At 30.3% G+C, this 25,599-nt stretch overlaps 1 protein-coding gene across 9 annotated transcripts in view; it reads left to right on the forward strand.

Moving 5' to 3' along the window:
* kuz (zinc-dependent metalloprotease kuz) overlaps nucleotides 1-25,599 on the forward strand; it is a 539,267-nt gene that overhangs the window by 491,582 nt on the left and 22,086 nt on the right. For 3 of the 9 annotated variants that reach the window (XM_089597563.1, XM_089597577.1, XM_089597565.1), the window contains one exon: nucleotides 10,702-11,211. The exons of 2 other annotated variants lie outside the window; for them this stretch is intronic. In XM_089597563.1, coding sequence (XP_089453689.1) covers nucleotides 10,702-10,910 — 209 coding nt within the window. In that variant the 3' untranslated portion in view covers nucleotides 10,911-11,211. Of the gene's footprint in view, nucleotides 1-7,266; nucleotides 7,401-10,701; nucleotides 11,212-25,599 lie in introns of those variants that run through there. 4 more of the 9 variants (XM_089597581.1, XM_089597602.1, XM_089597572.1 and 1 more) reach the window with 3 other exon arrangements.

Below are 25,599 nucleotides of genomic sequence, written 5' to 3' on the forward strand. Positions count from 1 at the left end.
GTGCATATTATTGAAAATTGATACATTTTATTCCAAAAAATAGATCCTTTCATCGATACGAGTCATGAAAATAAATGAAAACAATAACTTATTACGGGAAAAATTAAAGTTGAGTATGCTCCTAAGGATTGCAAATAAAGGTCGTTGACTTTAGAAGCAAGATACAGGTAGTTCACTTAGTATAGACTTGGTTATCAATAAAAAAAAAAAAAAAAAAAAAAAAAAAAAAAAAAAAAAAAAAATAATCGAGTAGTAAAAAGTATTGCGATATTGCCGTATTACTAACGCAATACTAAGAGTCAAATCAGGGCTCATTTTATAAAATAGTGAAGTATGCATATTTTGTATTTTCGGTAAGAGGGTACGAGATTACACATAAAACTTTCATTTCATGATTCACAATTACTATTTACGTGTTAATTACATAAGATTAACAGTGATTTGAACATTGAGAGCTTTGTAGGCTACTTAGTACAATAAATTTATTTTAAAAAATAACACCTTAGGCGTTTACCATGATTCCTCATTATTATTTGTTATTATAGCTCACATCATCAATAATCAGGTACAGCTGGATAAGAGGGTCATACATCCTATTTTTTGCAAGAACTGTCTCACGCTGCACAACTATATTCTCTATGTATACGTTCTCTATATTTTTGATTACTTGATTCTACATTATATAGTTAAAAATGTAAGGCGTTTTACATAATTCTCCACTGACGCCCTACCACCCCTCCAGTTTTTTTCCACAGTCCCCAAAAATCGAGGGAAAATTCGTCTTGCTTCATATTTTTATTCACTACTGGTATAGGCACTCACTTCACTCCTACCATCCTGCATACAATTTTTCTTGAGATTCCTCGCCCTCTCCACTGCCCCGTATGATACCCCCGTGACATCCCATATCACATACTTGATATTTATTACTTCGGAATACAGAGGTTCGTTTTCTAAATTATAAAAAGCAAAAGCTCAACGATCTCGAACCATCGAGCAGTACACCCGCATCTGCAATTGCGTGACATATAACCTACTTCTTTTGAAATAAGCTACCGACGCAAAACTTGAACTACGCGTAGAGCCTCAAATAATCTTATAAAACGCTCATTTTACAAAATCAACTCGCACAAGTATACCAAATAACGTGATTAATCAAAAATTTCAACATTCTTTACTGCGGATGTACACAAGAAATATCATACACAATTTCGACAGCAACTTGTACTTAATGTAAGATCCGAGAGATCATCAGTTTTAACCATAAATTACTGGGAAATTATTGCACCACGACTGTGCTCGTGTCAGTCGAGGGTAATTAGGTTAAGCTCTGATTGGTCGTTTGGATTCCCAACTTGACACGTCCTCCTTGAACGCAAGAGTATAAAAACTCCTCGCACATAACAATATTCGCCTTTTCTCTTTCATCAAGTGCTCCAAAGTAACTATAAAGGTTGGAGAGTGAGTTCTGTTGCGTCTTTTAAGAGGATGCAAGACTTAGTTTAGTGATTAAGCTACGTGTTAAAAGCGTGCATTTCCAGCAAACGTAAGACTTATTTTGGTGACTTAGCTGTGTAAGAAAAGCTTGAGCAAACCAGGCCACTGTAAACTTACCTAAAAGTGAATCAAGGAGTAACAAGAAAGAAAGGACCATTGACTTGGGTTCTGACGTTAAGAGCAGGAGCCTAATTATTGTCATCGCCACGAGTGCTTTCGAGTACATCGTTACGGTCAACCTTCTAAGATCTTGTGACTGCGTGCGTGCTAACCAACGATCATAAAAGTAAGTTAAGTTAAGGAAACTATAAATTGTATAACATTGTAAATGTGAATCTGAAACTTTATTATTTATACTATTTGTAAAATTAACTATTTCTGGCTTTTCTAAATTTATTAAATCATTAGATAAGACATAACTTGATTGTTGATTAAATTAATTTTCTTAACTCAAAAACATTCCAATTACTAAATTATATGAAACATTTCAAGATCTAATAATTTTAATTGATTGACACATAATTCTTACCTTTATAAATAAATTGAATATTGAGGAAAAATAAAAAAGACACCGTATGACAAAGACCCTTACAAGGACGTTAGATAAAAAGACCAATAAGATACGCTACTACCGTATAACATAAGACATAAACTCTAACAGTAAGTCAACGCCAGCTTAGCATACACCACTCTATATATATCGCTCGGTGAAACGTAACACCACAACGCCGAGTCAACGATTTCAAAGAAAAGTATTCTGTAAGTAAAAGCAAATAAGGTCTTTGGGCCGATGGCTCATTTCTGACGAACAAAAATTAAATTTATTTGTTTATAGAACGAATCTACGAGTTCCGCCCTTCACTCAAAGAAGTTTGGACGTAACATACACCCCCCATATGATTTATGTTGTCCTTTATTGCACTTTCACTTCGTAAAATCTTTTTAAATATTAACTAGAAATTTTTTACTTGAAATAAGCTTTCTTATTATGTTAGAAAAACTTCTCTTGAAATTAAAAATTTGTTAATCTTTTTCTCAACACCGCCCAGGAAGAAAATATATAGACCTTACACAAACGAATAATATATGTAGAAGAGTGCATGATAAATCTTGAATATCTACTGACACATACGACGACTTATAAAACAGTGTCAAAAATTTTTATTTGTGAGTATACATTTATTGGTGTGCCAAATTTTTTTGTTAATGCAAAAAGTTTAGTTCAATCAAAAATCTCTTTCCAAAGATTATTTTTCACTATCGAATTATGTTCTCTTTCTATTTGAATGAATATTCCATACTTATTTTTGGATCTCGATGATGGTACATAAAGTTTACATTGAAAGAACAAAAGTTTCTTTAAGTATAGACTAATATTACTAAAAATTTAACCTTAAGATTTACTTATAGTCATAGTGAACGCTAAAGCTACAGGAAATTTTGTTCTGTATAAAATAAACGGCAGTGAGTCGTATTTTCAGTATTCACAGTTATGCTTGCCATAACAAGTTCCTTTCCAATGTTTTCTGAAACTTTTCTTCTGAAATCCTTCTTCGATCCTTTTCTTCTTTCACAATTCTTGATACACTCGGTATGAATAATTTTCTTTCCCTTGATAAAATTTTGATAAGGATTAGCCAAATGTACACAAATAAACCTTCTACTTGAAGCTTAACATACATGTACTTTATTTTTAAACCTTTCATTGAGAGGACTATTATGATTTTGTTATAATCTACATGAAGTACAAATTTTTACAAAACTTATGAACTTAGAAACATCTAATAGTTTAATAAGTATTATTTAAATCACTTGAATAGTTTAGACAGTTGACCTTTTTAATAGCGCGATTCTTTCGTGTTTATTTGTGTTATTGCATAATTAAGTATTATTTATATTAATGTATGTATAAGTATCATATCATACGTAGAAAAAAGAACAATTTAATTTTTTTGCATGGCTCATCACCTACATTACCAAAAAAAGCTGAACATAGTAAGATTTTTATACTTACATATAAATTAAAATGCTTTAATATCAATTTAATAATAATCTTGCTGTTCAATATAATAATGACCTTATTATTTACTACTTGTATACACGAAGTCCATTCATTTGCGTTCTGGTGGTGTGGAAGTATTTATGAAAATCTGTAGTTAAAAGTGAATAGTTAAGTATCTATGAGGTTGGTAGAGAGTGGTAGGGTGTTTTAATAACAAAAAACATGAGGTAGGACAACAAAAACAACCTTAGTTGTTCTTATTATATGGGGGGGACTTTAAAAATTAAATATTATATAGGGAATTTTAAGGCGGTAAATTTCATTATTCAAATTGAAGAAGGAAGAATTAAAACATTCACTATACCAAAAAAAGGTTAACCGCTACTGCCAGTTAAAAATATTTGACAACAGCAATAATTAATTAATTAATAATTTAATTTCAACTTCATAGAATAAATTCACTTGTTTTTTAGAGAAAAAAAATGCAGATAGATAAAAAAGAGTCTAAATTATATAATACCATAGATGAAGCAACTTGTAAGGGTATTTATGCATCAAATGATACATAGATAAATTTTCCTATTGAAATACTAAGAAGTGTCCAGAAAGTCTTACCACCTTATGAACTAAATATCAGCACTAGAAGTACAGAAATGTTAATAACAAACTTGATGTAGAATCTAATTTACTTAAATTTTAGATTTTGCTTCATCTATTAATAAATCATAGATTCAAAATTTTTACAATATAAATCTATACTTTGTTAGTGTATCTTCGTTTTCTCATGATGAACTTTATGTAGCATTAATAAGATGTAAGAATAAAAATTGGCTATCCTATCTTAAAAAATTCATTTTTGTATGACTAAGGCCTTATTATTCGTTGTGTGGTTATACGAGTCTCATTAAAAGCAGGTGAATTTAAAAAGGAGTTTTGAAAAACATAGTTTAAAATGCCAATATTTAAAACAAGTAAAATTTTATTACTCAAGATAAATAAATAATTTGTAATTTGAGGCTTAAATATTGCAAATAAAATAAAAAAGTTTCTCATTGAATAATACTTTTGTACACTAATTTTTAATGAATAAATTGAACTTTCCATTACAAACGCATTTTAATGATTTTTATTTGAAGGTTTAAGTGACATAAAGATGAGCGAAGTAGATGTTAGTTGGGGGTGAAAGATATACCGGATTCTTTGGCGTTATGAAATTTTTAAGAAAAGAGAGTTACAGGCACTTACGAATCTGTTAAATAATTGAAGTTGTAACGCACTCAATGCAAATTAAATTTTCCCATTGCACTTATATCTTACACAAAACAGCTACAATTAATTTACCACGTTTTAAATGCATAACTATATTTTTTTTGGCGTTACGGGCTTTCAAATTTTATTTCGGGGGGATTGAATTAATCAATCTGCGAGCCTATAGAGGTGACTTATTGGGATGGAAAAATCAAAAAAAAATCTTGCACTATTTTTAACCTTCGTCAAATACAAAGTGCCTGAATTGAAACACCAAAATTAAATTGCGTGCATTTATAAAAACGTTTATCGTTAGAATGTTAGATTTGTCAAAGTATAGTACCGCAACTAAAGTACCATCTAAGTCTTGGATATAACTTTTTTGGTTCTTTAGAATTCATAAATTGTTGGTGTTAATAAATTAGATCCCATGCTGTAGAAAAATTATAAACTCCATATTTTGCTTCTAGACGTTGTCAAAACTGAAAATTTATGAGTGAGGGACGATTCTCCCAAGCTTGTTTAGCCTCATTTTTGTATCTTAAACTGAAAATTTTTTTTTAATGATCTAAATTATGTTATGCCCTCAGCAGAAAACCACCATTGGTTATTTAAAAAAAAAAAGTTTTAATCAACATTTTTTTACACGATGTTTGAATCAGGTGGAACATAAAATAGCTTGTTTTTGATGGAATCACTTATACATTCATAGAGAGAAAATGAGATTAAACTTAGTTATCCATGTTTTCTCTTTTCTAGCATAAACATTTTTCTTAGAATTTATCTTACCCTTTCACTGTTACCACTGTTTTGTCTTTTTAACTGAAAAAGCAAGTGTTCTCCAGGTCTTAACGCGTGTTTATCGTGATTCAGAAACAGTCTCACAAAACATAAACACGAGCTACGCGTGACTATGTACGTACTCATTGTAGTGAAGTGAGTATCATCTTATATGTGGTAGCTGCTACCAGGTCTTAGATTTTTCGGTATGCTACCTCTGTGAGCTGCCTCCATCATTTAATTCTCATGATTTTATCTATTGTTAGAGTTAACCACACTTACACCTTACTGTCAATAATATTCTGGTCTTGCTGAAACGTATGCTTCACGTCCTTGGTATTATTGTTCTAATAAGCAAATGTTTTAAGTATTCGCATTTTTCTAAAATAGATATGTGAATTTTCGGTTCAAAAAAGTTTTTACTGATGTCTTTCTTTGAAATTACATAAATTATTTAAAAAAAAGAAAAAATTCACTGATATTTTGTTTCCTACTTATTGCCAGGAGATTTTCTACACACGTTAGTTAAATGCTGTATAAGTAAATGACACTAATGGTTAATGATGTTGCGAGTTATTAGATCTACGATTTATGTGTTGAGGTATACTAAAGTAAGAAAAGCTGAGCGCTGATTGTAAGCAGATTATTTAAAATTTTTATTTGAACGCAGCCAACTAAAGTGTTTCTCACATAAATATTCTCTCCATTTGCTTACCAACAGTTAGATCGTGCATAACTATGTGTACGTACGTTTTTTACTGTAACATCTACTACAACTGCTTCGTTTAGTTAAAAAAAAAAGATAAAGAGTTTCTGCATCGTAAGTGATGTGAGAAAAACAGCTTGTATTAAACAAAGGAGAATTCGCAAAAAACGTACTATAATGTTTTTTGAGCAATTGTAACATAAGTTTCTGATAAAAAAAACTTGCGTATTACGCTAATATGACCTTCACAAAACAGTTCACGGAAGGAGACGTCAGAAAAGAGCTCAACAACTAGCTCCAAAGTTTCAAACGTTGTATGTTTTCTTTCTGATCAGTGTGGTGCGACAATAACAGGCCAGAAAAGATCAACCTGAGGTAAAGAGGCAATCACGTTTGCTGGAAACTTCAGTCGAGAAAGCGTTTATTTTAGAAACTCGCTGGTCCATTTCAGGGTTATCAGACGTCGATATACCTTACCAAAAAATATATTACAACATGATAAAGTTTATAACAATATCTTTTAGGGCTTACAAAAGTCTTAATTATGCCAAAAGTCGCAAGTAGTCGAATTGGAAGGAAAACTTCAAATGCATCTAATGAATGCAATTTTAGGCGTCGAGAAAATGACGCCAAACATTAATCGATATTAAAGCAGAATCAAAACCTATTAATAAACAATTAATTACGTGAGAGATAAGCTTTTCACTGTAACCCTCATAGTAGTATCTTGAATCTTCTTAATTTTTAAGTAGGTAAAATATGTATTTGTATTTTTGTGGCGATAAAAAATGTAAAGATTAAGCTATAGGACTTTGTTGCTGTGGTTATAAAGTTGTGAGATAAAAGAAAACAATTTTTTTTGTTACATATTTTTTTTGAGTTTTAAATTCTTACAGCTCTAAAAAATAGCCCTATTCATATATTATACGGGAGAAACTGCAAATTAACGGCCTCTTAGGGCCAACGACTATTTTACGGCATAAGTAATGCACGGTACTTTTCTGCATGATTATATTTTTTTTATTTTTTACAGCTTTTTACTTGACCAAATGAACTGTGTGGATTCCGAACAAATATGTTTTTAATAAGAAGATTTTTGTATACATCGAATATACATCGAAGAAAAAGTGATAGCTACTCAAGCTTAGAGACATAATTTATCAACTTCAATTTTTAATCTCAGTTTTCAAGAATACTGAACAGAAGTATGGTCGGAAAAATATAATCTACGAGAAAATTGTTTGCCATCCATTTATCTGTAAGCAAAAAAAGTAATATGAAATTGAAAATAAAATCTCGTTTATTATGATTATCATTAGTGAATAGAGTACAACTGTCCGTGGTATTATTTTTAAAAGTATTGATTATTAAAAAAAGTACTAATTATAAATTATGAGCAATAACAAATAATGACCTGGGAAATTTTTATACCACCTTTGTCGTCTCTTTCTCTCTTTCTCTCTCTCGCACACACACACACACACACACACACTTTAGCGTTAGGAATTTTATCCGTAGATGATTGTAAATTATAGCTTGTAGATAATTACTGAACTTGTTGTTTTTAATAATCTGCCATTTGAGTCCATGATTCTTGGCTTAATAAATAACGTTATCAATCGATCGATTAAGCAATTTCCCTAATGCTCTATCATAACCTTGGTTACCGCGTTTCGTTGCTTACCTTAATTCTTGCCATGATGGTGGCCACCTAGAACGCGTCCTGTAGTACTACCGCAGTGTTCAGTTCATTTGTGCTGTATTGCCTGAAAATAGTATGACGTTTCGTGGATGATAAAGGTCTTGCTGACGTGATGAATCTCGTAGATTAAAGTCAGTGGTTTCTCGTAGTAATGATTATGACTGAAAGAAAATATCCTTAGAGCTCTGAAAAATCAAAGACTGTAGAGTAAAGGATGTAAAAAAATTCAAATCCTGGCTTTGTTTGTTATCAATTTTTTAAATCATAAAACCATAGCATTTTAATTCATTGCTTTAATAAAAATACGTATTTAAGATAGGTAGTAAGAATCATTACTTAAAAAAATATGTAACGAAAAAGGACAAATTTGCTTAAAAATAACACATAGGAGATACCGTAGATCGATTTGCAAGTGCTTTTAATGTGTGGAAATATATTGAAGATCTTGTTGTAAATATTAAGTACCTATTGGTTGAAGCTTCAATAGTTTTGTATAAACAGACATTATTAAGGAAAAGCATGTTTAGCTGATAATAGCTCTTATCCAATTTTCAACTCATACTTACAACTGTTAACTTGCATGATATTAAGAGTAATCTTAGCATTAACTAAATTTTAGTTAAACATTTGAAATGTTTACTTGAGTAGAATAATAACGCTACTTGTCTTGTTTGTAACTGTGAGGGAAGTTGTTTCAATCATAAAGCACATACTATCTCAGTTGTTTTATTATAATATTTTAACTAGTGGACAGTGGGTGCTTAGGTATCCAAGTAAGAAGTTATACTTCTATAAAATGATATGGCAATGGATGTAATTATAAATATAAGTATGCCTCGTATGAAACAATATTATGTACAAAGGTTGTGCAGTTATCGTTGAAATGAGTATACCAACGTTAGTTGGGTATGGTTTCAATAAATATTCTTATATCTAATAACAGAACAATTATAAACAACATTTTATGGCACAATAGAATATCAAAAATACGGCAGCTGGCTAGTACAAGACTGTGCTCTCTCATCGAATCTTTCAACTATTTTAAAACAACTTCCTAAGAAAATAAAAAATACCCTATAAAGCAGCAGCTCATTTCATTGTACCCTTTTTTATCCGTTCAACTTAACCCTCTTATGGAAAAATCACTTTGAATTGGATTCATAAGATCCATATGAAGCTCTTATTTTTTGTTTGTATAAAAGGTTACGATTAGATAAACCTGTTTCATTTTCAAATAGATCTATAATTTTTTTTTTCGTAAACAAAAAAAAGGGGCCAAGTATGCGTAAAAGCGTATATGTAAGTTCATCCTTGTAAGAAAAATAATTTCCAGCGTTACAGCATATATTTGCGCTCCTCCAACCTCTCTGAATTTTGATTTTAATTACAGAGAAAAAATTGTGAAAAATGAAAACGCAATAAAAATCAAGTATTGTATTTATACAGTACAGAAATGTTTTTGTTTTCATTCATGAAAGTTCTGAAAAATGTGAAAAAAATTTATGAACAATAATTTATTCATTCTGAAAGCAACAAACTAATAATGAATAAATGAATGTTCCAAATTTTTGAAAAAGTCATGTACCAAAAATATTTATTTTTATTCAATAACTTGTTTATTTAATGTAAAATGAAACCAAATGAATGAATCCACAGTAGATGAAAATTTACATTGAAAATAAGTGACAAACTGTAAGATAAAATGAAGTTATCGACTATCTTAAATTAGGCTCGCTCATAGCAGACTTGGGCTTGCACAGTGTACCAGAGGATGGGGGTTAGAAACTCTTTGAAAACTGTTTTTTTTTTTTAGAAATTGATTAAAAGATAAGAAAATGTCAAAATTCAAAATATGTGGTGTGGTGCGGTGTGATGATGTTGGATGTTGGGTGGTGTAGGGACACCAGAAGTACGTCAAGAGAGGCGGGGTGAAGGGGGAGAATTAATCAAAATCCACTTCCGTTACACTTTTTCTCAAGGTCACCAATCTGAAATCGTTGATTTACTCCGTAGGGTAGAACGTGCCTGTAGAAGTATAACTTCAAAAATTTGGACTGTCCATTTAACATAAATGTTAGTATATTGCTTGGATTGTTAATAGATTGCTTGGAGCTCTTTTTATTGAAGCAAGTAAAAACCTAATATTAAAACTTTGATGAAAATAATTGTTCTATAGCAACTAAGAGGTCACTTGGACTTTTCGTAAAAATTGATACTACAGAATTCTAAATAAAAATTACACATGAGAGTACATAACATGCCTAGACCAAAAAGTAAATTAGTCATTGTTTGCCTTTGGTTCCGATAATAAGCACTTTTTAGTCAGTGTCAGCTTATGTTCTGGTCACCGTGTGCATGCATTGTTTTACACACATAAGCTTAAAAGTTTGTTTTAATAATTTTTGGATTGGTTGGAATTACGTTTTATAGGTACAAAAAAAAATTTTTCAGGTAGTATATCCAAAAAACGTTTAATTTTCATAAATATTTTAACCTTTTATGTGACTGTAAATCATGGACGGTGTTGATGTTTTCATTTTTTTATTTTTTTTAGTAATTAAACAAGAAAGTATATAGTACTTTTCAGTAACTTGAAAAAGAACGTTAAAAATGAAGTTATGTCTCACTTAAATGAAAAAAGAAATTTTTTTCTTTTTATTAAAGTAACAGTACATACAAAAAAAAAAAAAATTAAAAAAAAAACATTTTTTATTATACTTTCAATTTTATAAGGCTGCTGAATTAATTTATGTACAATTGAAACAGGATATCGCTCGATTCCCACAGCTAGTGCACCATCAGACAGCTACAACGGATCAGTCATAGCAGCATCACAATCCAATAGTGGCCAAGCAAGAGTCAGTTGTAGCTCAGGCCTCGAACACAACCATCATCCAGAACTCTATGCCAGTGCCTACTTGACCGGCCGAAGTGGTCGGAACTTAAGTAACCAAATGAGGCATCATAACATTTGATGCAACAGCTTGATCTTTTTTTGCATCTCTCAATCTTTTATTATCTCTATATCTTCTTCATCGCCTGTGCTCTAGGGCTCTTTTGTGGTAAGAATAAGACATGTGTTTTTAAATAATGGCTGGCTACAACTTTTCTAAACCCTTAATAATACTTTTTGGTGTCAGTAAATCCTACTGGGCTAAAATATGCTTCTTTTGCTCTTTTGTTAACGTTTTTTAAAAGCCTTACAGAAGACTACAGATTACATGCGTGGCCGTTATTTACAACATTTTGCTAGTAAATGAAAGCTTATTCAGAGCTGCTATGTATAATTAGAGTTTGTAATCAATAATATTTTGATTTTCTTATATATTAAGAATCGTTTTAATAAATAATCATAAAAAAAAGACAAAAAAAATAAAAAATACACATTTTATATTTTCCGAAAAAAAATTGGAAGTACATAATGGGAACTAAAAGAAAACGAATGAACTGACATTCTCATTGACTGATATGGTTTACAATTTGCTCCTTAAATCCTTAACTAATCTTGTCGAGCTTAGATTAAACTCGTTTATTAGAATTTCAAAAATATGGTTTGACATTTCCGTTACAAAATATTAATAAAACAATTATAATGTCAATATCCCTACTAAATTCACGTGTGTATACGCTTAATGACGCTTGTTAAAAGATAACAATATTTTTTTTATCTTTTCAGTGTTGGCATCTACATTTTTACTAAACTACTTATTTCCTTAAAAAAGTTTAACTTGCATTCTTAAAGTTATGTCTCATGCCTGACTGACGAGATTAATTATTGCTTGACGAAAAAAGTTTAAGACTATGATGGTTAATAATAGACAAGTAAAAAGACCAGTAAAAAAGGATACCAATGCCTAGACGCCTTTTTATGTATAAGACAATAGATGACCATGCCTGGATGCCTGTTATAAAAATACAAGATATCATTTGCCAACGTATAAAGAAGGCAAAGGCTCTTTATTATCAGACTTTTTATTAGTAATATTATATGTATAAGACAATTTAAGTGATGATTCTATGACTTGATTACGATATGCCACTCTAATATGAAAAAGTCGCTTGTTGTGTTTTATCTAAATTTAGGTTTACTAAATAGTGTCCCTGTAAGAGTTTGCAGAAATTTGAAAAACTTGAGAAATATTTTACATTCAATAGAGTTGTAAAAAAACGCAATTTTACGTGGAATGGCATTATTTTTAACGCTTACGTCTCGCCAAAAAGCAGTCAACAGTGCAAATGCTTTTTGCGTTAGGAGTTGTCTGTTCACACTGCAAAAGTACTGTAAAATTGATTGCAAACAAACTTACTGGACCAAAAATTATTTACTGTCAAAGTACTAGTCAACGACTGAAATTACTTTCACATTTTCAAGTGAGGTCACACAACTCAATAGTTAAATGAACTACTTAAGATTTACAAAAAAGTGTTATTCTTGACCTGTGAAAATAAGGATTTTAAAGATTCTGGTGCTGCTATTGAGTTTAACCGTTAATAGTTACTCATACAACACCAGCTTATAACTCAGAGATCCCTCCATTTAGATGTTACTACAACGTGAAACGTAATTTTTACTTTTACCCTGTTTTCTAATTAAAAGTGGTAGATAAATCTGAAGAACATTCTTAAAAAATAAAAACAGCTCTTGTTAATTAATTTATGAGTATTTGTCTCTCCTTGAGCAACAAACGAATTTAAAAAAAAGCATATTCTTCATAAATAATTGCATTATTGCAAACAGCTTTCAGCTTACAATGTCATGCGGTAGGTATCTCAAATTGAGATTCTCAATACACGGTTTGGAATAATAAATACTTTTTTTTTCTGTACCATTAAATATTGCAGCCCACTTTATAGGTTCTTGGATGCCATCAATTTCTTTTACAGATAATTTTTGAGAAATTAAATAGTATGAAAACTGAGGGATTAAAATCACTTTGTTGCAACGTAAAAGGACCATTAAAAAATTTTGCGAGTTAATTAAGCCCTCCATTTGCATTTAAGTTAATACTTAAAATGACTTACAGCTTCTAAATACCTTGGCAAATTATACTTTTGAATTTTTTGAAAGTCATTCCTTTTACTACGTTTTAAGTTATTTTCGTGATTTTAGGTGCAAATTTCAGTTGTTTTTTTCTTGCATCAGCAATTTATTTTAACGTTAAATTTAAATATTTTTTTGCCTATTAAGAAATTTTTATTAAATTTATAATTTAATTGTGATGTCAAATATAATACGAGTAGAAAGATTGAAGACTTAAACTTTATCTGGTCTGCCCTTATACCAAATAATCTATTAATATACATGTGTATGTGTGTGTGTGTGTGTGTAAGAGAGAGAAATTATAAGTGTAACTTAACAAACATGCGTGTATTTTGAAGAATGCCTTACACATTTAAAGTTGTTCTACGTCGCCAATCATCACGGAAATTATATAAGTGTAAATTTGTTCCCGATTCACTAAAAAATTTTTTTTGATGAAAATTGTCGTTGAAAGTTTTAGTTCAGTAAAAAATATATATTAATTTAAACAACAGGCTTGTAAGAAATTTTTCACTACTTCCATTGAATACGAAAAGAATCTACCACTGTGGAAACTGTAAAGCCTATTATAATAACTGATAATTTGATAATTTTTAACAATTCTTTTGTCAGCTAACGATCATTGCATGGTTATTACAAATATTTTATACTATTTCTAAGACTAACGTTTTTTTTTTTTTTTTTTTTTTTTTTTTTTAATTATAAGAAATTCTGTGAATGCAATATTTATGAACTATAGAATTATTTATTCAATGTATTTTAATGATTAAAATTTTTTCGCAGCATAAAAACCAAAATAAAATGTATTTATTCAATGTAAGGTTCCCATATCCCTAGCTTAAAAAAATGGTATTAAGTTAGTTGTACCCTAACGATTGCAATTAAATAAACTCTTAGTATCAAAAGGACGTTATAGTGACGTTATATATTATATTATATCAGTCAGAGTCCGAAGATGTTGACGTCTGCTGGTTTTAAAGTTATAAATTTTTCTCATTGATCAGTTTTTGATAGATATTTCTCAAAAATTGTATTATCAAAGATTATTAAGTAATGTATACGATCTTTGAATATTTAAAGTAGTCAAAGGCAGTTTTTATTGAACAACTATTACAATGCATTTATTATATTAGATTACAAAAAACTACGTGGTCCAATAAGAAAAAGATGATTTAGTATGGTTATTTTCTAGTTTTTTGTTTAATTCTCTTGAAGTTTTATTACGTTATAAATGTTTTTAATTTCATTTAATGAAGAATACAACTACTAAAATACATTATCTGTGCTATGAAATAGTTATAAGTTATCTCTCTAGGTATTGTTCCATTTACTAGAAATAAGTTGCACACTGGTCGTCTTTTCAGTTATTTTACTCCTAAGTTAGTTTTGCAGACACGCTTACATCGAGAAAGTTACTAGTGTCCTTGAGTCAAGATGGCATCTCTACGCACTGAAAAATACATGCAAGATCGAGTATGTTAATAAATAGTCCACACAAATATACCATGTTAACTCAAGCATATAATCGCAACTGGTGGTAAATATTTGTCTATTAAACTAATTTTATACATCGTACGAAGAAACTTTAAAAAAAACCTATGTCATAATTTTTTCCAATATTTATTATATGTGTTAGACTTAAAAAAGAATTTGCCTTGATAATAAATCCAAGAAATTCTAAGGTCTGCTACAACTTCTTATCAAAATTTTGAAATGGACAATTATAAAGTTAAAAGCTACTAAAAATATTTGAGAAATTTTTATATTAACGTACAAGCCCATTTCAAATTAAAGGATTAACTTTGAAAATTATAAAAATAAGGGATTTCAGGTGACCACTTGACATAGCCACTTACTGGAGTATAGTTATTTTTTCCAGATACAGTTAGTTTGTGATCTATTTCAGAAAAAAGTACATACCTGTACATTTCATAAATAAAAGAAATCAGCTTTAAAAAGCTTATAAAGACCTAAACACGCTGACATCTCAAAAACTTTAGAATGCTGGACACTATCAAAAGATGAATAAATAAACTTCAATGGTAGGCTTGATTTCTTATTTGATAAAAGCTTAAACATCAGTCTGACATAACAACACTCTAAAAAATGTTGTAGAAAAAGATATGAAGTGGCATGATTGCACCACGTAGGCGGGTTTTAAAAGTCTGCCATGGCGCCTGCGTACACTATTTACTGATAAGTTAGGATTTTAAATTCTTAATCAATGAAAAGACATATTTAATTATAATGATTATTTTGAGATTGTTATAGTTTTTATGCTTAGTAATGACTTCTAGCAGGAAAATTGACGTCAAAATACTTAGAATATAATAAACAAAATGTTTAATACACGCAAGAGCTCATATAGCTTTTTCTTTCATTTCTTTCAGCGCGAGTGGCTAGACAGAAAATATAGCCATATATAAATTATTTACTATTATAAGTGAGTATACAATGTAGATGTTTGCAGAAAGTTACGCAATGTATCGATGGATCAATAAGGACTTCAGTACATTAATTTGTTAAAAAAAAGAAGTAAGTAATCTGTTACGTCGAAAAGACGTAGCTAGAGCGAGAGCTAGAGTGTTATTAATTCTAGGCCTAAGCTTGCGTTTAATTGCCTGGGAAATTGACTGGACTTAAGGAGTACTATTGGAATCGAATAAAAGGGTACTGTGGCTGGCACTTATATTTGATCACAAGATTGTGTCCTGGCTACACTGCTTCTGTCACGTATACACCGTTTGGCTTTCCGCTGGGTCTGTCGTCTAGCTAGGGTTAGATTACCTCAGCACTGATGTATACGTGAGGACGCTGATTACTTTAGAACAGTCGTAGTAGGCTCTGATTTTTTCTCAAATGCTTGGCCTTCTATACGGTTCCAACACCTTGCTATGCAGTTCGTCAGGGGATCGCTAATAACAAGTTCTCCAATCAATGCTTCTTGGAGCTACCTCGCTTTACTTGCGTTGTTAGGAAGTGAAGCGTCTTTTTTTTTATCTTATCGCGTTCAGCTTTTCCATACAAAGTTTTTTAGTAAGTACAGTTTTTAAACCGCAGTTTGTTAATCTTAAGGTAAAATGATTAGCACAACCGATTTGGGTGAATCAAGCTGCTGAAAAAAGGTAATGATAAAAAAATGTGACTGTGTCAGCTTGGTTGGCTCAAATCAGGTGATTTTACAATTCCTTATGAATTGATATCGCGCTATATAAATATTTATAAACATACATATTTATTCGTTCTCATTTGTTGGTGTCGCAAGTTTAGGAGGATGGTTAATTTTGCAACTTGCAGTCCAAATTTCATGGGACCTCAATGTTGTTAAAGTCGTGTAAAACATTTTTTATTAATTATTCAGCACTCGGTCGTTATCAGTTTTTTAGTTTTGCTATTGAGGAAATATAATCAGAGTGTGCCTTTAATCTTTACACTGGCTTATCTATTGTGTTTGTACATAGTTTGCGGAGCTGCGTAGTAAACATTTAATTTTTAATGATCTTGAAATTTTGGTCATTACACTGAATAATTCAAACGTGCGTCTTTGACGTTACAAATCCAATGCGAGTCTCATCATTTGCCTTTGAATTCTGCTACGTATATACAGTCAGTATATAGTACTTAAGGTTACACGTAATCATCATTTATACTGTAAGGCTTAAGTTCATGATAGTTATCCTTATCACAATGTCTGACGACTCAAAGTGGTTGAAAAACTCAATAATATACCATCAATAGTGCATTGAGTCGTCAAAAATCTGGCAAGTCTGCAACTTTCTCTCACGATGTTCTCTACCACCTTTTTTTATCCTGGCAGCTTGCACACCGCAAATATTAGTCTGTAAATATTGGGACTGGAACTCTGTCAATATGCACCGTCGTGGACACCGTATAAAGCTATGAGACAAGGCTCTTACCACATGCGTATAAAAGGTAGGTAATTATTGTACAAAAATATTTGGTCCAAACAAAGTAAATATAACTATTATTTAACAACAAAACGAATGTTAAATATGCTGAAAAATGTACGTCTTACTGTACGAAGCTTTTCTTTTCACTGTCAACATGAGCAGTGTATAGTATAATTGTCATAGCATTATCTTTTTTGGGTTGCGTAATTAAGAATATGTATTTATAACTAGAAGAAGTAGGTATGATTATTCAAAAGGTTTGACAACCCTAATAATGGAAGTGAGTAAAAATTTGATCGCACACATTTTTTGATCTCTGACTGGCTCCTCTGATGCAGTCCATCAATGCCTGAACTTTTTTAAAGTTTTAAGAAAATAATGGTACGTTGTTTGAAAAGGTTTTGACAAAACATAAAGAATGTTATGTAACACTGAAAAATAATGTATTTTTTAAAAACATTCAATGAGCGTATTAATTTCACGAGACATATTTTCGAGAAAATACATTACAATTTAACATAGGCTCTTACGGAGGTTGTTGATAAAATTTTATTAAATGTAACTTTATTTGAAAATTGTTCTTTAGATTTTAAATTATTTGTTAATCGTTTTTTCAGAAATTTATTTTTCACTAGGAGACATTTTTGAACTGCTTTTCAAAAGTTTTGATTTATTTGAATAGTAGCTTGTATGTAATATAATTTTTCGCCTTCTAACCTCAAAATGGCACCTTCGCTGCTTGATTTTGGGTTCTCAGGTGGAAAAATAGTATACGAAACTCGTTCGAAAAGACTTCTTTACGAACCTTGTTACGACCCTCGCCTTTGGCTCGTGCCGTAAACCTCTCGGTTCGCAAATCGAAGCCTTTGTAAACTCGTACGCAATATACTATACTGTCCCTCATAAGACCTCATACGTTAAATTATAAAATTACATGAGTTTTGTTTCAAAATATACGTTCCGTAAAAACTATTTAATAATTGTATATGCTTCTGAAATGTTCTTGATGAAAAAAATGTAATTTTGTTTCAGTCTTATGTAACATTTTTATTTTTCAGCTGAAACCTTTTCAATACGTCCTCCTAACTTGGTAAATAAACAGCATACTCTAATCTCATGACTGTATCTCGTGTCACCTGGGAAATCATTAGATAATAAATTTTAATAGTGTTGATGTAGGCCAACTAGTACAACTCTTGACTCAGCAAAAGATCCGAGCTCTCCTGATAAACCACACAAATTTTTTTTTTAAGATAATCACTCATTTTTAGGCTTACGTACATTAAATCTTCTTAAGTAAATACTATTTTGTTTTAGTTTTTTATTAGGACAACAATAATACCATAGTGCTATTTATTCGCTTTTTGTTACAGCTGACTCTTCCAATTTACGAAATCAGTCTGTACGTGACACTGACAGCTGAGTTATTCGAAGTAGTAAGCGACTAGTAGCGCTGCCTTGAGGGTTCGATTTGGAACTATATGTTTCCCCAAAGTATGCGTTCAAACCGTCGCGGTAGTACTGATGAGTTTTTATTTTTTTAATCATATTTCAGTGGACTTCAAACACAAACATACTAATTTTACTTCTTTGAACGATTGTGCCTCGATAGTACAGTAAAAAATGTGGTTGGCGTTGGCCACATTTTCACCTTCCACGTATTTGCGTGAACCTTCACCCACATAATCCATTAAATTGGTTAAGGAAATAAAAAAACTCAATTTCTACGTCGTTGCAACCGCGACAATTTGAACGCATACTTTGGGGAAACATATAGTTCCAAATCGAATCCTCTGGGCAGCGCTACTAGTCGCTTAACACTTCGAATAATCACAATAAATAAGCATTTGGCATGCAAATCTTACTTCCAGCTCTGGCTGACGGTCCTTATACTAACTTAAGCTAGTCCTGCACTTCTTATTCAATGTAAATGCACATATTTTGGCGAAGATTATAAAAAAAATAAGTTTTTCTAATCACTTCTATAGTTTTCTTAACATACGTATACAAAGGATCGCGCAAATACGTAGACGGACATACTTTTTGACATTGTTCACGATAATTTTAATTTTTTAGTAGTGTAGATGAAATTATTTTACTTAAGAATAACTTGTTGGCATACTACAGATAAAAGCTTTTAATTGAGTTTTGCTAAACAAGATTCTTGAACAAAACGTAACAATGAGATGTCCTGGTTGTGATGAAAGAAACCGTACTAAAATATATTTATTACAAACAACCAATAGGTATACGAGCGAATGTTAATACATATTTAATTATTGTATCAAGAGGCGCATTTGCATAGATAGTGGTACTTTTTAAATAAGCACTCTATATCTTTTATACATGCCCTTTTCTCAATATCCAATATACTAAAGATTCATAATACCAAACCATGTAATTTCTTTATTTCAAGAAATTTTCTCAAGAAATAAATAAGAATGAGAAAAATATCCTCCCTAGGTGTTAATCAAACACACAACCTCCTGTTTTCTAGACAGTTGCTCTACTATTTGAGCTACCGAGAAGCCGTACATTCACTCGCACCGCGAGCTTAGATAAGTTCTCATTCTTAATTTTTAAAGCTGTCTTTCACCTAAGCTCAATAAAGTAGGTATATGACTTTAGTGCTTGTAGGTAAACTAGAAATTTCGTACGACCACTAAGTATGCAAGTAAATGTTGATACATCTTTAATCATTGTATCAAGAGGCGCATTAGCATAGATGGCCGCACTTTTTAAACAAGCACTCTATATCCTCCATTCGTTAATTCCATTATGTATATAAAAACCATTCGTGTGTTCGATCCGCACCCGGGTAGGATATTTTTCTCGTTCTTATTTATTTCTTGAGAAAATTTCTTGAAATAAAGAAACTATGTGGTTTAGTGTTATGAATCTTTAGTGTATTAGATATTGAAAAAAGGGCAAGTATGAAAGATATAGAGTGCTTGTTTAGAAAGGGCCGCCATCTATGAAAATGCGCCTCTTGATACAATGATTAAAGATGTATCAACATTCGCTTGTATACCCATTGGTCCTACGAACTTTCTAGTTTACCTGCAAGCCTAATACCTATTTATATTGTAACCTAAAACATATTTATATTGTAACTCTTCCTCTGCCAGAAAATTCTCAAAGATGTATGCTTCAAGAAATTGTAGATTACATTATTGGAAATGAGCAAGAAATAAAGAGTTATAATAAGCAATGTCAATTAAAAAAATGTCAATAATAATGATATAGTCGAAGACAATGGTCAAAAGGTGCTCAAGATCTTGATATCTTATTCTTAGAGCAAATTTAAGGTGGCTTGGGCGGTTGGTACCGTCCCTAGGGTAGAGTGCCATAAGGGCCTCTAAAAAATCAACGCTTTCCGACGGTAAATTTTTGAATAAATATAGTTATTTCGATAAAATTAAAGTACAAAATCAAGAAATTTACTAAAAAGTACCGTAAAATTATAATTGTGAAAATTAGGTGATGTTGCGAAGCAAGTCAGATTAATAATTCATACTTTTCTTCTGATTTTCTCTTAAATTAAGTTGTTGACCCTTTATTTTTAAGAATTTAATAGATTTAATGTAAAAAAATACACAAAAACTATTTTAAACTCTTGAGGTTATTTAAAGATTTCTGAAGTTATAGTCAATTTTGTGACCACTATCATAAGAGTAGGTGTTAAATTGGTAAATTTTCAGTACCGATTTAGGAAAAAATTAAGTCGTTGATCCTAGTATTTTCTATTCGCAAATGAATTTGGCATGCTTCATTCACATAATTTCAGAATTTCAGAGGTTTTGATCAAGCCGACAAAAATCGCCCAAACCGCCTTCAAGTTTTTCAAGAAGATGAAAAAAAAGGAAAATTTAAATATAAAATATTAATAAGTAAACCAGTTTTCATTAAATAAAATAATTATTCATAAATTTTTATAACAATTTACGTTTAATATTTATCAGTGAAAACAGATTGATTCAAGAAGTCCACAAAAAAGTGAAATCTCCATGAAAAACGAACTTTATTTTAAATTGAAAGGTAAGGTAAGTTGAATGTTTTGGCATCTGCCGAAAAAAAATCAAGACTACAAACATTATAACCTCATACAGTGGTTTGTGATACAGTAGTTATTTAAATAGCAGAAAGCACAACAGTAATAATATTTTGAATGATACTTATTGAGAAGTATTTAACTAAATAGAAGATCTTATAAGTTATGAGATTAAGTAGAATCAATTAAAATACTTGCTACATTAATGGTTTCTTACTCGATAAAATTAATTTAATTTTAAAAGAAAGATTTTCATCAAGATATCTAAATAAATGAAAAAAATGTAAAAAACGAAAATGAACACTTTCAAAGTGATAAGATCAAACAAAACGTAAAAATTTTGAACACTATCCTACATCCTTATTATAATAATTGCAATACTTACATAAGGTAAATATTTTACTACAGTGAAAAACACGTTTATATTTTACGAAATACTCTACTCCGTATAACTTGCTCGACTGAATGTATACTGTTTTTTGACGAACAATTGAAAGTAAATTTTAAAAAAAATCTGTGTTATAATGTTGTACGTTAAACAAATCAGAAACTGATTTGTACGCTATTGTTTTCATTGGTTGGCTCTGCTTTTTAGTACGAATAATTTCATTTTTCTGTATCTGTACTAAACGTTTATCCTTCAGGCAACGTATAGTGCATTATTTTTTTATTCTAACGAAACAAGGTCATAAGTAAATATAACTATCATTACGAGTTATAAATAAGTTCTCTTCAACTACATTGCTTATGATTGATCTACAATACTAAAGTTATAATATGAATCGTAGCTGATGTAACAATTGTTATTGTTTTAAAAATGGAAAATTCAAATATTTTAGATTGTAGAATTCAATTATTTCTAAACTTTTGATAAGTCAAACGGGATTTTTTATAATTCGTATAGCTTGTAAAATACAGTATAAAGCTTGCCTCTGGCAAGTTAATTTCGCAAAATATTGTCATTTTTCTGTGATAAAAACATTGAATTTTGTTTTGTAAAATCATAAATTTACTTAAATATCGTGATAAAGATATTTCTTTCAGAAAAAAATCATTTTCAGTGTGTAAGAACTTTTTAATGTAGCAACAAACTTAAGTGTTTTTTGTTGATGATAACTGTAAAATCTTTGATTTTGTTAAATACTTTTAAATAAATATGATTAGAAATATTAAACATCTTTAAAAATGCACTAGATATAATCAGTCCGTCTATTCATTATATAAAATAAATACGTACGTAAAATAAGAATTGAGGATCTTTTAAACTGACAATTTTAGTTCACTGGCTTTCAGAAAGTGTGTATCTGAAGTAAATTTTCCATTTTATTTCGCTGACCCTAACAGTCTACACCACACTACCAAAACGTATTTGCGAAGAAAAAAAATTTTCAAATTTTTAGCTTTATCCTATCTTGATTCTCAAAAAAAAAAAAAAAAAAAAAAAATTACGATTTTCTCGAAAATTTAGCCAGCCATGTTCTGCACACTAGCTGAGTATCCTATCCATTCTACTACGAGCGATCCCTATTTTAGATTAATCTCTTTCTCTTTATTTTAATGTGGTTCGTAACATATCTCGAATTTCGATTTTCATTTTCTGTTTATTAATTAATTAGTTCATTATACATTATATCAATTAATAAAATATTTATTCAATTAGCTATTTATTTTCATATAATATAATAGTTCTTTTCAACACTTAGAAACAAATTTTTTTTATGTTACTTGATCCTTCGATGTATAAGTGTAATAAGTCAATTTAGTATAAAAAATTGACGGCAAAACCAAATTCAGTTTCTTACTATTTTAATTTTAATACCACAAGAGTTCAAACAATAGAAAACCGTAATGAGATTGGTATATTATAATTTTTTAATAATAATTTTTTTACAACATGTATAGTCCATACAATTAAATTCCAGAAACGTGGTCTACCTCATGCACACGTGTCAATAACCCTACATCCTGTAAAATAAATATTACGCCAAAAAAAATTAATACACTTATTTCTGCTAAGATTTCTTCGGGTAATGTGAAACTTACAAAATTAATCATCAAACACATGTTTCACGGTCCTCATACAAAACTTAGTCCTTATATGGTTAATTCGTAATGAAATTTTACAAAAACTTTCTGAAAATCTTTTACAATCGTACTAATTTCAAAATATATTTCAAACAAACAGTTACCCACAGTATAAAAGAACAAATAACATATCTGACATACATACTTACAAAACTTGGACAAAATCTTAAATTTTAGTAGATAATTCAATGGTTGTACCTAATAATCAAATTTTATTGATGAAATACATATGTTATATGAATGTTGAATGGTGTTCATCAATCAAATTCATAAAATACATTTGTGACTACATTCGTTGAGGTAGTGACAAAACATACATTAAAATTCAATAACTAAAAGACGAAGACAAAAAAATATTACATAAAATTAACAGTTACGTTAATGCTAAATATGTAGGTTTTATGGAAACAGCTTGGAGATTGCAAGAATTTCTAATTTATAATAGAAGTCATACAGTTGTAAATTTAGCTGTTTATCCTGAAAAGACAAAAACTTGTCTCTAAAGAAAATAATATTAAAGTCTTCTAAAAAATTACGACACACTGTTAACAGCTTAATTTGAACTAAATAAACATGATGACTTTGCAAAACCCATAAAGTATGTGAGCATTCCAGAAAACTACATTTTCAATAATAAATCAAAAGTTAGAGATGGAAGAAAAAATGTAATGAAAAATACTGCAATAGGTAGGTTACTCATTGTATTTTTGAAGAATCATAAAAGATTTTTTCTAAAACTTGTATCAAATAAAACAATTGGTTTGACAACGTTCAAAGTTATTAGAACATATAAAGGAATAAAGTACAAGACGTTAAAAGATATTGCAATTGCTATGGGTTTAATAGACTACGATGATAAAATATTATATGACATTTTTGAAGAAGCAATTGCTGTTACATTTCAATATCAATTAAAGCAATTTTTTTGCTTGTTTTTTTAATATCAGAAAATATTCAAGGTGATAAAACATGGGATAGATATAAAAAGTTTTTCTCGGAGGATTTTTCTGACGATAAAGAAAATTGAGCTTTTCTACATTTAACCAAATTTAAGGATCAGAAGATAAACCATGTAAGTGCTTTTATTTACCTATAACAAATAAAATGGGCAAAAAACATTGATATGGATAAAGAAAAACGTTTCAGTACCAAAATGTTTAACTCAATGTATGTTAATTTGAATAATAATCAGAAAATAATATTTAATATTATTTGCAAATACAAAAAAAAATTTTTTATAGATGATCTGGAAACATTTTTTTATATAAATTATTAATTTGTTATTTTATTTCTCAACATAAAAGAATTCTGCCAATGTCATAAACTAGCATATAGCATCAATTTTTCTTCCAAAAGAAATGCCAAGTCATAAAACTTTCAGACTTTCTTTAGATCTTAATAATATAGAGCGTGCCCTTTAAAAATTTAAGTAAGATTTAAAAAAATTAAGAGAAGATGCTTTAATTATTTGGGATAAGGCGTCCATGATTCTAAAAAAAGTATTGGGAATACTAGCCACAACATTGAGTGATTTATGTAACACTGAAAAATATTTTTGAAGTGAAAACTTCTTATGGCGCGTTGGGCACTTTTGTGGGTAAGCATTTTCAGCCGTTCTCGCGACAGACGAGATTTTACACAGATATACTCCACGTGTATTCTTATAATATATGTATACTGTACGCGCTCTTTGCATGGGCATTCGTTCGTGCTCTCGCGACAGACGAGATTACATACCTATATGTATACTCAGAGTGTATAGGTATGCGAGAGCGCTGCATGCTATATACGCAGCAGCGTTGGTCTGCGCATTATTCCACGCTCACAGTTCATGCTTGATAGCACATAGCGCCGCTGCCTGGATCCCACCGTGAATTACTTGGTGCGAGAATTCAAATTCAAAATCGTATGATTTTTTCAGCAGACAGAAGGCGCAGAAATTTAAATTCGAAAGAAATCTTTGTATGTATTGGCTAATTAATGCCTAAAAATATTGGATAATGTTGTATGATTACATACATAGTATACCAAGAATTCTTTCGAATTTGAATTTTCGCGCCTACTGTCTGTTGAAAAAATCATCCGATTTTGAGTTAGAATTCTCGCGCGAAGTAGTTCTCGGTGGGATCCAGTCAGCGGCGCTATGTGCGATCAAGCATGAACTATGAGTGTGGAATAATGCTCAGACCAACGCTGATACGCAGTCTTTGCATGGGCATTCGTTCGTGCCCTCGCGACAGACGAGATTGAGAGTTTTTTGTGTTTATTTTATAAATGAATATTAAACGAAAAATTTATTTATTTAAATACTTCATTTGACTTGTGTTGCTACAATGGTATTGTTTTAAAAAAACTGATAAATTTTGTATTTACTATTTAATAATATTTACTCATGAAAATAAAACCACTTCCTTCGAATATAGTTTCTATATTATTATACTTCATGTCCATTCAAAAAGTGCCCACATTGCTTTGATAAACTTGATTTTTTATGTCCAATTTCTCATGTTGCGAGCGCACCTAAAAATGCTAACCCAAAAAAGTGCCTAACGCGCTTTAAGTTCAAGTTTTCACTT

The sequence above is a fragment of the Copidosoma floridanum genome, unplaced genomic scaffold (genome assembly GCF_036245765.1).
Source record: "Copidosoma floridanum isolate Cflo_tuat_1 unplaced genomic scaffold, Cflo_Japanese_pri ptg000004l, whole genome shotgun sequence".
Lineage (NCBI taxonomy): Eukaryota > Metazoa > Arthropoda > Insecta > Hymenoptera > Encyrtidae > Copidosoma > Copidosoma floridanum.